Genomic DNA, 13241 nt, shown 5'->3' with positions numbered 1-13241 from the left:
GTATGAGGTATTGTGAGTAATAAGGAATATAGTATGAGGTACTGTGAGTAATAAGGAATATAGTATGAGGTACTGTGAGTAATAAGGAATATAGTATGAGGTACTGTGAGTAATAAGGAATATAGTATGAGGTACTGTGTGTAATAAGGAATATAGTATGAGGTACTGTATGTATTGTGAGTAATAAGGAATATAGTATGAGGTACTGTGAGTAATAAGGAATATAGTATGAGGTACTGCGTGGCGCACGGGCTGCGGTAAGAGAACATGCACCTTGCGCTCGCCTCCCCCCTATTGATTGTTGCGTTGTGGCCTGAATGTAACGCTAATAACATTACACATACGTGCGTAGCTGGGACCAGACACCTGGCGTAGGGCTGTGATTGTGATCTGGGGCTGCCGGGTGTTATTTGGGGCGATTCTCCCACGTGCCATGAAATTACCAGCCCCCTCGCATAGGAAATCTCTTAGTCTACAGCTGGAAATGAATGACGTTGCCCTTGGTTGAAAGAGTTAATGTAGCTGGAACCCCCCCTTCCCGACTGATGGAGCTGCGAGATGGCAGCTCTTGTTTCCATGGCAACAGGAGGCCGGAGCTGTTCTGCAGAGCATTACGCTAGGCAGGATGCGGCCCCTGCATACTAATGTACAGCCATTCTTCTCCAGCCTTTCCCACCATCCGCTGCTGGCCACGGCCTCTTGGAAAAGCCACTTTAACCATTTGTGTATTAGAGATTAGGGTAACGAGCTGCCTGGCGTGAGGCTCCGATACCTCCGTACGGTGGCTGGTTGTCTGCGGGAAGCATTCATGAGATGTGTATGTATATATATATATTCTCTCTCATTGTGTAAGTGACCCTCTCTGTTATAACCTGGTGTGGGGTCACTGTATATATCAGCAGCAATGATGATCCCACCAGACCTGTAATACACCTCCAGGCTGAGCATTTCCCCTGTAAGACTGGAACATTGGTGTAATGGACAGCACTATAGACAAGTACTCATGCCGATACCTCCCGCCTCTGTGCCTTCCCCTGCTCTATGTGAGTGAGGTCCTGGCAGAGGATGGGGTTACAGCTGTAGGTTATGGCGATACCTCCCGGCTCTGTGCCTCCCCCTGCTCTATGTGAGTGAGGTCCTGGCAGAGGATGGGGTTACAGCTATAGGTTACGCCGATACCTCCCGGCTCTGTGCCTCCCACTGCTCTATGTGAGTGAGGTCCTGGCAGAGGATGGGGTTACAGCTATAGGTTATGCCGATACCTCCCGGCTCTGTGCCTCCCCCTGCTCTATGTGAGTGAGGTCCTGGCAGATGGGGTTACAGCTATAGGTTATGCCGATACCTCCCAGCTTTGTGCCTCCCCCTGCTCTATGTGAGTGAGGTCCTGCAGAGGATGGGGTTACAGCTATAGGTTATGCCGATACCTCCCGGCTCTGTGCCTCCCCCTGCTCTATGTGAGTGAGGTCCTGGCAGAGGATGGGGTTACAGCTATAGGTTATGGTGATACCTCCCGGCTCTGTGTCTCCTCCTGCTCTATGTGAGTGAGGTCCTGGCAGAGGATGGGGTTACAGCTATAGGTTATGCCGATACCTCCCGGCTCTGTGCCTCCCCCTGCTCTATGTGAGTGAGGTCCTGGCAGAGGATGGGGTTACAGCTATAGGTTATGGTGATACCTCCCGGCTCTGTGTCTCCTCCTGCTCTATGTGAGCGGGGTCCTGCAGAGGATGGGGTTACAGCTATAGGTTATGCCGATACCTCCCGGCTCTGTGCCTCCCCCTGCTTTATGTGAGTGAGGTCCTGGCAGAGGATGGGGTTACAGCTGTAGGTTATGGCGATACCTCCCGGCTCTGTGCCTCCTCCTGCTCTATGTGAGTGGGGTCCTGCAGAGGATGGGGTTACAGCTATAGGTTATGCCAATACCTCCCGGCTCTGTGCCTCCCCCTGCTCTATGTGAGTGGGGTCCTGGCAGAGGATGGGGTTACAGCTGTAGGTTATGGCGATAAATCCCGGCAGAGCTAATATTCAATTGTTTTATAACTTTTCTTAGGTCATCCTGAAGGATCTGGAGGTTCTAGCGGAAATTGCCTCATCTCCAGGTGGACAGACAGATGCCTCCAGTGACTGCAGTGACATTGGGCCGGGTCAAGCCAAGCTCCATGTGCCATCCCTTGCTCGTGGTACTGGTGACGGTGAGCTCTCTGCTGTGTAGATATTTTAGGTTGATGCGGCTCCTTCATGTCTTCTACTGGCCAGCCAGAAATAACTGGTATACACCCATCAGCCACATATACCGGGTATGCACCCATCAGCCACATATACCGGGTATACACCCATCAGCCACATATACCGGGTATACACCCATCAGCCACATATACCGGGTATACACCCATCAGCCACATATACCGGGTATACACCCATCAGCCACATATACCGGGTATACACCCATCAGCCACATATACCGGGTATACACCCATCAGCCACATATACCGGGTATACACCCATCAGCCACATATACCGGGTATACACCCATCAGCCACATATACCGGGTATACACCCATCAGCCACATATACCGGGTATACACCCATCAGCCACAAATAACTGGTATACACCCATCAGCCACGTATACCGGGTATACACCCATCAGTCACGTATACCGGGTATACACCCATCAGCCACGTATACCGGGTATACACCCATCAGCCACGTATACCGGGTATACACCCATCAGCCACGTATACCGGGTATACACCCATCAGCCAGAAATACCGGGTATACACCCATCAGCCAGAAATACCGGGTATACACCCATCAGCCACATATACCGGGTATACACCCATCAGCCAGAAATACCGGGTATACACCCATCAGCCAGAAATACCGGGTATACACCCATCAGCCAGAAATACCGGGTATACACCCATCAGCCACATATACCGGGTATACACCCATCAGCCACATATACCGGGTATACACCCATCAGCCACATATACCGGGTATACACCCATCAGCCACATATACCGGGTATACACCCATCAGCCAGAAATACCGGGTATACACCCATCAGCCAGAAATACCGGGTATACACCCATCAGCCAGAAATACCGGGTATACACCCATCAGCCACGTATACCGGGTATACACCCATCAGCCAGAAATACCGAGTATACACCCATCAGCCAGAAATACCGGGTATACACCCATCAGCCAGAAATACCGGGTATACACCCATCAGCCACGTATACTGGGAATACACCCATCAGCCACGTATACCGGGAATACACCCATCAGCCACGTATACCGGGAATACCCTACACCCTGTTTGGAGATGCTGTGACCCAGCCTCTCGCCATCACTAGTATATTGATATTCGGGTTGGCTCACTTAAAAACAAACTCTGAATTATACAATCTTTGGACCAATAGTATAAAGAAATCCAATAGTCAGCTAAACAGAATTGTCCAATAACCGGTATGTGAAATAGCACAATATAAGGGAAGATAGATAGTTATAATATATATACACGTTTATCTAGCTCCTTCTAGAAGATAATCACTAGAATCTGGTTACTATGGGCAACATCTCCACTTCTAAAAACCCGCACTTTAGTAACTATACACCTAGAAGTTGTCACCCAGTCTCCTGTGAGCCCGTCGTTTCCCTAACGTATGACGCAGTGTAGAATGGGCCCCTGATCTATCTCTGTGGCCCCTGCTCGCTCCGCAGTCCCAGCCTCCAGGGAATGGCAGAGCGTAGAGTACATGTAACTCATAGGTGACTGACGCAGGTCTCTATATTACACGGTATCCCCGCGTGTTACTGCATGGTTATAGGCTATCCCAGTATCTCTATGGGGTTATTTATATTCTGTCATAGAACTATAATAATACTGAGCTTTGTCTGTTATTAAATGTAGATATGTGATATAAAATGTAGTGTCCACGTGACATATATATATATATATATATATATATATATATATCCTCCGAGACAGTGTGTCAGATAGCTCCTTCTAATTAGCAAAGGGTCCCGCTGCTCCCGCTCTGTAACACTGCACCCCAATGTATCCCCCGCTCAGTCCCGCTGCTCTGCCCCTTGTTCTGTCCTGCCCGCTCTGTAACACTGCACCCCAATGTATCCCCCGCTCAGTCCCGCTGCTCTGCCCCTTGTTCTGTCCTGCCCGCTCTGTAACACTGCACCCCAATGTATCCCCGCTCAGCCCCTCTGCTCTGCCCCTTGTTCTGTCCTGCCCGCTCTGTAACACTGCACCCAATGTATCCCCCGCTCAGCCCCTCTGCTCTGCCCCTTGTTCTGTCCTGCCCGCTCTGTAACACTGCACCCCAATGTATCCCCCGCTCAGCCCCTCTGCTCTGCCCCTTGTTCTGTCCTGCCCGCTCTGTAACACTGCACCCCAATGTATCCCCCGCTCAGTCCCGCTGCTCCCGTCTGTAACACTGCACCCCAATGTATCCCCCGCTCAGTCCCGCTGCTCTGCCCCTTGTTCTGTCCTGCCCGCTCTGTAACACTGCACCCCAATGTAGGTCCCGCTCAGTCCCGCTGCTCTGCCCCTTGTTCTGTCCTGCCCGCTCTGTAACACTGCACCCCAATGTATCCCCCGCTCAGTCCCGCTGCTCTGCCCCTTGTTCTGTCCTGCCCGCTCTGTAACACTGCACCCCAATGTATCCCCCGCTCAGCCCCTCTGCTCTGCCCCTTGTTCTGTACTGCCCGCTCTGTAACACTGCACCCCAATGTATCCCCTGCTCAGTCCCCGCTGCCCTGCCCCTTGTTCTGTCCTGCCCGCTCTGTAACACTGCACCCCAATGTATCCCCCGCTCAGTCCCGCTGCTCTGCCCCTTGTTCTGTCCTGCCCGCTCTGTAACACTGCACCCCAATGTAGGTCCCGCTCAGTCCCGCTGCTCTGCCCCTTGTTCTGTCCTGCCCGCTCTGTAACACTGCACCCCAATGTATCCCCTGCTCTGCCCCTTGTTCTGTCCTGCCCGCTCCGTAACACTGCACCCCAATGTATCCCCCGCTCAGTCCCGCTGCTCTGCCCCTTGTTCTGTCCTGCCCGCTCTGTAACACTGCACCCCAATGTATCCCCCGCTCAGCCCTTCTGCTCTGCCCCTTGTTCTGTCCTGCCTGCTCTGTAACACTGCACCCCAATGTATCCCCCGCTCAGTCCCGCTGCTCTGCCCCTTGTTCTGTCCTGCCCGCTCTGTAACACTGCACCCCAATGTGTCCCCCGCTCAGTCCCGCTGCTCTGCCCCTTGTTCTGTCCTGTCCGCTCTGTAACACTGCACCCCAATGTATCCCCCGCTCAGTCCCGCTGCTCTGCCCCTTGTTCTGTCCTGCCCGCTCTGTAACACTGCACCCCAATGTATCCCCCGCTCAGCCCCTCTGCTCTGCCCCTTGTTCTGTACTGCCCGCTCTGTAACACTGCACCCCAATGTATCCCCTGCTCAGTCCCCGCTGCCCTGCCCCTTGTTCTGTCCTGCCCGCTCTGTAACACTGCACCCCAATGTATCCCCCGCTCAGTCCCGCTGCTCTGCCCCTTGTTCTGTCCTGCCCGCTCTGTAACACTGCACCCCAATGTAGGTCCCGCTCAGTCCCGCTGCTCTGCCCCTTGTTCTGTCCTGCCCGCTCTGTAACACTGCACCCCAATGTATCCCCTGCTCTGCCCCTTGTTCTGTCCTGCCCGCTCCGTAACACTGCACCCCAATGTATCCCCCGCTCAGTCCCGCTGCTCTGCCCCTTGTTCTGTCCTGCCCGCTCTGTAACACTGCACCCCAATGTATCCCCCGCTCAGCCCTTCTGCTCTGCCCCTTGTTCTGTCCTGCCTGCTAAGTAACACTGCACCCCAATGTATCCCCCGCTCAGTCCCGCTGCTCTGCCCCTTGTTCTGTCCTGCCCGCTCTGTAACACTGCACCCCAATGTGTCCCCCGCTCAGTCCCGCTGCTCTGCCCCTTGTTCTGTCCTGCCCGCTCTGTAACACTGCACCCCAATGTAGGTCCCGCTCAGTCCCGCTGCTCTGCCCCTTGTTCTGTCCTGCCCGCTCTGTAACACTGCACCCCAATGTATCCCCTGCTCTGCCCCTTGTTCTGTCCTGCCCGCTCCGTAACACTGCACCCCAATGTATCCCCCGCTCAGTCCCGCTGCTCTGCCCCTTGTTCTGTCCTGCCCGCTCTGTAACACTGCACCCCAATGTATCCCCCGCTCAGCCCTTCTGCTCTGCCCCTTGTTCTGTCCTGCCTGCTAAGTAACACTGCACCCCAATGTATCCCCCGCTCAGTCCCGCTGCTCTGCCCCTTGTTCTGTCCTGCCCGCTCTGTAACACTGCACCCCAATGTGTCCCCCGCTCAGTCCCGCTGCTCTGCCCCTTGTTCTGTCCTGCCCGCTCTGTAACACTGCACCCCAATGTATCCCCCGCTCAGTCCCGCTGCTCTGCCCCTTGTTCTGTCCTGCCCGCTCTGTAACACTGCACCCCAATGTATCCCCTGCTCTGCCCCTTGTTCTGTCCTGCCCGCTCTGTAACACTGCACCCCAATGTATCCCCTGCTCTGCCCCTTGTTCTGTCCTGCCCGCTCTGTAACACTGCACCCCAATGTATCCCCCGCTCAGTCCCGCTGCTCTGCCCCTTGTTCTGTCCTGTCCGCTCTGTAACACTGCACCCCAATGTATCCCCCGCTCAGTCCCGCTCCCCCCACTCTGCAACGCCCCCATGCTCCATCCCGCCACCATACTTACCATCTTCCCAGCTGCGCATTCTCCTCCTGTCCTGTTAGGATAAGGTGTGACAGACCCTGCACAATTATTATATAGCTATAGCATGACCCTTTGTGGGGGATATACGATCTCACATTTGCACAGAACAAGGACAATTGGTAAACAGACAGTAAGAGGGGTGACTGTAAATGATAGGGGTGATGGGGGGTATAATTGTCCCCTGGTTGGTTCCTGTGGATCGGCGAGCTATATATATATTACGCTGGCTGGCCTCACAGCTGGTGATTATCCGGCAGCCACATGATCACACTCCTCATATAATAAGCTGTTACCGCTGCAGCCGCCCCTGGCTGTGTGGAACCTCCACGCTGGCTCTTCTCTGTCCTGTGGGCACAGGGTGTCCAGATCTTTCCGGCTGATTAGTCTTCAATAGAGGAGCCGCAGCCTCCCGCCTCTTACTAGCTGTGCCTGGGGGGCTCACAGAGACCCTCTGCCTTTCATCTCTCCGAGGAATCCCGGCCTCAACAATTAGTGACCGGCATGTTCCCTGTGTGTTATGGGTAACAGGGCTGGAGAAAGTCACCATGTATCTCCAGCCTGTATTGAGCAATGACCAGATATGGGGGAAGGGGTCACGTTCTGTGTGGTCCGGCCGTATAATTCTCAGACCCACCCACTGTATTTACCAGTATGTCTAATAATGACCCCAGCGGTGCCCATCAGGTAATAATCAGGTAATGGAGGTTGGTAATGACTACGCACCACTAATCACCAGACATTGCTGCAGATATGGCATGGTGTGGCCAGCCTTTTCCAGGGCTGCTGGGAAGAAGTTATACTGTGCAGTGAGATTGGTGATGTGCAGCAGAGAGTAATCCGTTCATCTACCAGCATAGCGGCCCCTCGGCAGCTTGGTTCTAGTCTGTGGACTTATCACTAGTATTGCAGACTTCTGTTATGAGGACACGTTGTACACGAATACAACCATGGTGACTGGGGGAGGTCGGTATTGGGACATCCCTGGTCTCCCAGAGCTGTGACAGGTGGGAGGAAGGTGAAACCATTGTATGTGATGAAGAATCCTGTCTCCAATAATTATTGCAGGTCCGCGGGGCCCGGAGAGCTCCCCCTCCACGCCCACCATGAACTCCTACTTCCACCGCTTTATGGTGAACCTGCTGAAGAGATTCAGCAGCGAGAGGAAGCTCCTGGAGACCCGAGGGGCGTTCATCATCAGGTAATTGTCCTTGTTCTAGGACCGTATAGTGCCGGGTACTGTGATCTCTGCTCCATGTACCTAATAATGTACCAGGTGTCTGTAAGATGTGGTTACCATGACTGGTGTATGAATAAAGAGTGTAGCCGTTAGTTACGCGTGTCCGCGCGTCTGGTCAGAAGTTACCGTTTATCATTTGCTGATGGTGTCCTCTGTCCTGTGCAACAGCCGTTCCCCTGTGATGCGGCTCTATCCCGGCAGGCCAGGAGGGAAGAAGCGCAGTTCCCACAGTTTACCCTTTGTGTTCCACATTCCGCTTCTCTCTCCTGCCCCTCCTGAGCTGTCCGCAGCTAATGAGTGTTATTAGGGGCTTCTTTCTTCTGCCCCTCCTGAGCCCTCCGCAGCTAATGAGTGTTATTAGGGGCTTCTTTCTCCTGCCCCTCCTGAGCTGTCCGCAGCTAATGAGTGTTATTAGGGGCTTCTTTCTTCTGCCCCTCCTGAGCCCTCCGCAGCTAATGAGTGTTATTAGGGGCTACTTTCTCCTGCCCCTCCTGAGCTGTCCGCAGCTAATGAGTGTTATTAGGGGCTTCTTTCTCCTGCTCCTCCTGAGCCCTCCGCAGCTGAGTGTTATTAGGGGCTTCTTTCTCCTGCTCCTCCTGAGCCCTCCGCAGCTGAGTGTTATTAGGGGCTTCTCTCTCCTGCTCTTCCTGAGCCCTCCGCAGCTAATGAGTGTTATTAGGGGCTTCTTTCTCCTGCCCCTCCTGAGCCCTCCGCAGCTAATGAGTGTTATTAGGGGCTTCTTTCTCCTGCCCCTCCTGAGCTCTCCGCAGCTAATGAGTGTTATTAGGGGCTTCTTTCTCCTGCTCCTCCTGAGCCCTCCGCAGCTAATGAGTGTTATTAGGGGCTTCTTTCTCCTGCCCGTCCTGAGCCCTCCGCAGCTAATGAGTGTTATTAGGGGCTTCTTTCTCCTGCCCCTCCTGAGCCCTCCGCAGCTAATGAGTGTTATTAGGGGCTTCTTTCTCCTGCCCCTCCTGAGCCCTCCGCAGCTAATGAGTGTTATTAGGGGCTTCTTTCTCCTGCTCCTCCTGAGCCCTCCGCAGCTAATGAGTGTTATTAGGGGCTTCTTTCTCCTGCCCCTCCTGAGCCCTCCGCAGCTAATGAGTGTTATTAGGGGCTTCTTTCTCCTGCCCCTCCTGAGCCCTCCGCAGCTAATGAGTGTTATTAGGGGCTTCTTTCTCCTGCTCCTCCTGAGCCCTCCGCAGCTAATGAGTGTTATTAGGGGCTTCTTTCTCCTGCTCTTCCTGAGCCCTCCGCAGCTAATGAGTGTTATTAGGGGCTTCTTTCTCCTGCTCCTCCTGAGCCCTCCGCAGCTAATGAGTGTTATTAGGGGCTTCTTTCTCCTGCTCCTCCTGAGCTGTCCGCAGCTAATGAGTGTTATTAGGGGCTTCTTTCTCCTGCTCCTCCTGAGCCCTCCGCAGCTAATGAGTGTTATTAGGGGCTTCTTTCTCCTGCTCCTCCTGAGCCCTCCGCAGCTAATGAGTGTTATTGGGGGCTTCTTTCTCCTGAGCCCTCCGCAGCTAATGAGTGTTATTAGGGGCTTCTTTCTCCTGCTCCTCCTGAGCTGTCCGTAGCTAATGAGTGTTATTAGGGGCTTCTTTCTCCTGCTCCTCCTGAGCCCTCCGCAGCTAATGAGTGTTATTAGGGGCTTCTTTCTCCTGCTCCTCCTGAGCCCTCCGCAGCTAATGAGTGTTATTGGGGGCTTCTTTCTCCTGAGCCCTCCGCAGCTAATGAGTGTTATTAGGGGCTTCTTCTACTTCAGGGTCCATAGGGGTCCACAGGGTGATCTTGGGGTATAGCTGGATCCTTGGGCACCACGGAGTTAAAGCTTTTAGCTGCTCCCAGGATGCACTTGGGTCCATCCTCCTCCATACCTCGCCCCCGAGCCACAGGCACCCCATTTTAAGCTGGTGCCCGGCCGGAGTCGGGTCACCCTGCGGGGGGGGGGGGGGGGGCTGCAGGAGCAGCCCCCTAAAGCTTTTTATTTTTTAACGTCGTTAAATCTTTTACTACAGTTTTTTTTCTCCAGAGCGGCAGCGATGGGCTGTCTGTACAGACGCCCACGCTGCCGCTCCTTCTCCCTGCTGGCGCCGCGACGCCAGTACTGAACTGGGGATCGCGGCAGGGGAAGCCAGAGTCTGTACTAGCCGGACTCTGGTTTCCCCCGGGACTGCTGTCGGAGACGCCGGGGAGATCAAGGTAAGCCGCGCACCGCTGATTAGCGGTGGTGCGCGGTTTCCTTTTAAATGCAGTCCCATGCCCCCGGTCTAGGGGACAGACCGGGGGCGCTAGCGGTGGCGGCGGGCTCCCCCTCCATTGGAGGCATACCCCGCCAGACCACTAGACCACCAGGGTGAATAATGCGGCAAGCGGGATGCCGGCAACCCGGGGGTTAATTTGCTAGCCAGGGGAGGAAGCCTTCCCTGTCTAGCGGCTCTTCCCCTCAGCTCAGCGCGCCTTTCAGCTAGTAGTCTGGCGTCGCTGAGCTGCAGATACTCGGCCACTCCTCCTCGGAGGTCTCCAGCGGCCATTTTCTCCAGTAGCAGCGCAGATACTCTCAGGGAGCACGCGGACCGGTCCCCCTGTGCACCTCTCCCCTGCAACAGGACAGTGTCCACAGCACTATAGCCCTCCCAGACACTGAATCTGGGAGGTTGATTGTAGTGGAAAGGTGCAGTGAGTATATCTTCCTGCATGGTATGTGACTATTGCTAGTGCTGTCTGTGCTTATTTCTACTTACTGTCAGCCTATACCTATCCCTTTCCTTCTCCTACAAGCCCTACAGGTGTGCGGGGGAAGAGTGTTTCTACTGACCTCACTTATATAGATCACGTATTTGTGAGGTCCGTCACATACAGTTGTGTGCTACACAGGGCCATATTGTGGGCTGTTGTCCTGCACACTGGTGAGTGCGCACGTTTTCTTCCTATGTCATAACTGTATATTTAATTATATAGTCGGTCATGTCTGAGGAGGAGATTGAGCACTCCGTGGCTCCGGTATTGTTCTCCTGAAGGCGCTGTTCTGCAGGAGTGGATAGGGAGGATTTGTCACAGGACGGCCTGTGCGGACGGTGCCAGGCGGTCCCCGGTACGTCTAAACCTCCTATGTCGCAGGAGCCACCATGGGCGATGTTTTCCCAGGTGCTGGTGTCCATCGCGGACCGTCTGTCGGTCCCGACTGCCGTCCCTACTAGGGCGTTGCCCCAGCCTACCATCCCCCATTCCCCGGGTGTCCCACAATTATTGCAGACTCCCCCGGGGTCTCAGCCTGTTGGTCCCTATGCGGGGTTGCCAATGTATATTCAGTCCACCCCTGTGGCGCAGCAAGCTGTGGTGCCGTTTCAGGCTCCTGTGGCAGCTCCTCCACCCTGGGTGGATGCGCTTTCCCACACTGTCCAAGATTTGGCGGCAGCATCTTCGGCTTTTCAGTCGATGTTGCGCAGTGACGTGCCCTCCAGGGCGTCTAAACGCTCAGTCATGGCGCAGGCTGCGCATTTTTCGGACTCTGAGGGGTCCTCGGATGATGGTGAGGTGCAGGATGACTCAGCCTCAGATGCCTCAGTCCAGGAGGTAGACACTAAGTCTTCCATCAATGTGCGGGCTCTGGTTAGGGCGGTGCGGGCCATTCTTCTGATTGAGGATGAGGCACCCGCTCCCAAGTTGAGGTATCCTAGTTTTAAAAAAGCTAAGGTTACTTCTGCAGCGTTCCCCTTGTCTGATCAGTTGACGGATCACATGGCGGTGGCCTGGCAGACGCCCAGTAAGCGATTCCTGCCACAGAAGCGGTTGGCGTCCAATTATCCGTTTCCGGAGGCACATTTTAAGAAATGGGAAACTCCGCCTGCAGTCGATTCCCATGTAACACGCCTCATCAGGAGTGCTACTTTGCCATTGCCGTCTATATCCTCGCTGAAGGATCCTACGGACAGGAAGGTGGAGACTTGTCTAAAGTCTATTTACTCTCTCTCAGGGGCTGTAGCCCGGCCGTCCATGGCCATCTCCCGGGTGGCCAAGGCCATTGAGGGTTGGGCCAACGCCTTGGAGGATACGTTTCCGGATGAAGCTCCGGATGTCCAGAGGGCGTTGTTAGGACAGATGAGGGACGCTCCTTCCTACATTGGAAAAGCATCTTTGGATGCTAGCCTGCTGACCTCTAGGGTTTCGGCGGCAGCAGTGTCTGCTCGCAGATCCTTGTGGTTGAGGTCTTGGAGAGCAGACGCTGATTCAAAGAAAGGCTTGGAGGCCTTACCTTTTAATGGAGAATTACTATTTGGTCCAGACCTGGACAAAATAGTAGATACCCTGGCAAAATCCAAGTCAGCCTTCCTCCCTTCAGCTACGACACCTGCTAAGGTCCGGAGCTCGGCCTTTAGCTCCTTTCGGGTTCAGGGCAAGGCAAAGGGTCAGTCCTTCCCGAGGCAGTCCGCAACCAAGACCGCCTCAAAGCCAAAGAAGCAAGCCTGGAGTGCTAGGCGCCCTTCTTCCAAGCAAGAAGATAAGCCTTCTGCATGATGGGACGGGCCTCCCTCTGGGGGACCCCAGAGTGGGGGGCCGACTTCTTCAATTCGCCCAGTGCTGGCACAATACCACCACGGATGCCTGGGTGCGAGAAGTGGTCTCCCAGGGGTACGCCCTGTCTTTTCGGCACAGGCTGCCTCGCCAGTTTTTTTGCACGAGTCCTCAGGAAAAAAACAAGGCCTTGCAGGTTCAGGAAGCCATAGAGGCCTTGCTGACGGCGGGGGTCATTATACCCGTACCACAATCTCAACGTGGGTTGGGGTATTACTCTACGCTGTTTCTGGTGCAGAAACCCAATGGCTCTCATCGCCCCATCCTCAATTTGAAGTCCCTGAACAGGTTTCTCAGGGTTCCCAAATTCAGGATGGAAACTTTGCGTTCCATCATTCTGGCGATGGAACCGGGGGATTATATGGTCTCCCTGGATATCCAGGACGCCTACCTCCATGTGCCTATAGCAACATCGCACCAACGGTTTCTGCGGTTTGCTATTCTCCACAACCACTACCATTTCAGGGCTCTACCCTTTGGCCTCTCCACGGCACCAAGGGTATTTACCAAGGTGATGGCGGTCATGGCGGCTCACCTTCGGAGCCAGGGGATACGGTTGCTACCGTATCTAGACGACCTCCTCTTGCTGGCAAGCTCCCCGGAGGTACTGATCCAGCATCTCCACCTGACTGTCGCTTGTCTACAGGCGCACGGGTGGTTGATCAACTGGAAGA

The 13241-nt window shown here is 54.4% G+C and overlaps 1 protein-coding gene across 1 annotated transcript in view; it reads left to right on the top strand.

The window, feature by feature from the left end:
- VAC14 (VAC14 component of PIKFYVE complex) overlaps positions 1-13241 on the top strand; it is an 88342-nt gene that overhangs the window by 62864 nt on the left and 12237 nt on the right. The window contains exons 13-14 of the mRNA XM_088455951.1: positions 2048-2189; positions 7827-7959. Coding sequence (XP_088312077.1) covers positions 2048-2189; positions 7827-7959 — 275 coding nt within the window. The remainder of the gene's footprint in view (positions 1-2047; positions 2190-7826; positions 7960-13241) is intronic.

Source organism: Taudactylus pleione, unplaced genomic scaffold (genome assembly GCF_031769625.1).
Source record: "Taudactylus pleione unplaced genomic scaffold, aTauple2 ptg000681l, whole genome shotgun sequence".
In the NCBI taxonomy this organism is placed as follows: Eukaryota; Metazoa; Chordata; class Amphibia; order Anura; family Myobatrachidae; genus Taudactylus; species Taudactylus pleione.
This window is presented reverse-complemented; position numbering and strand designations above follow the sequence as displayed.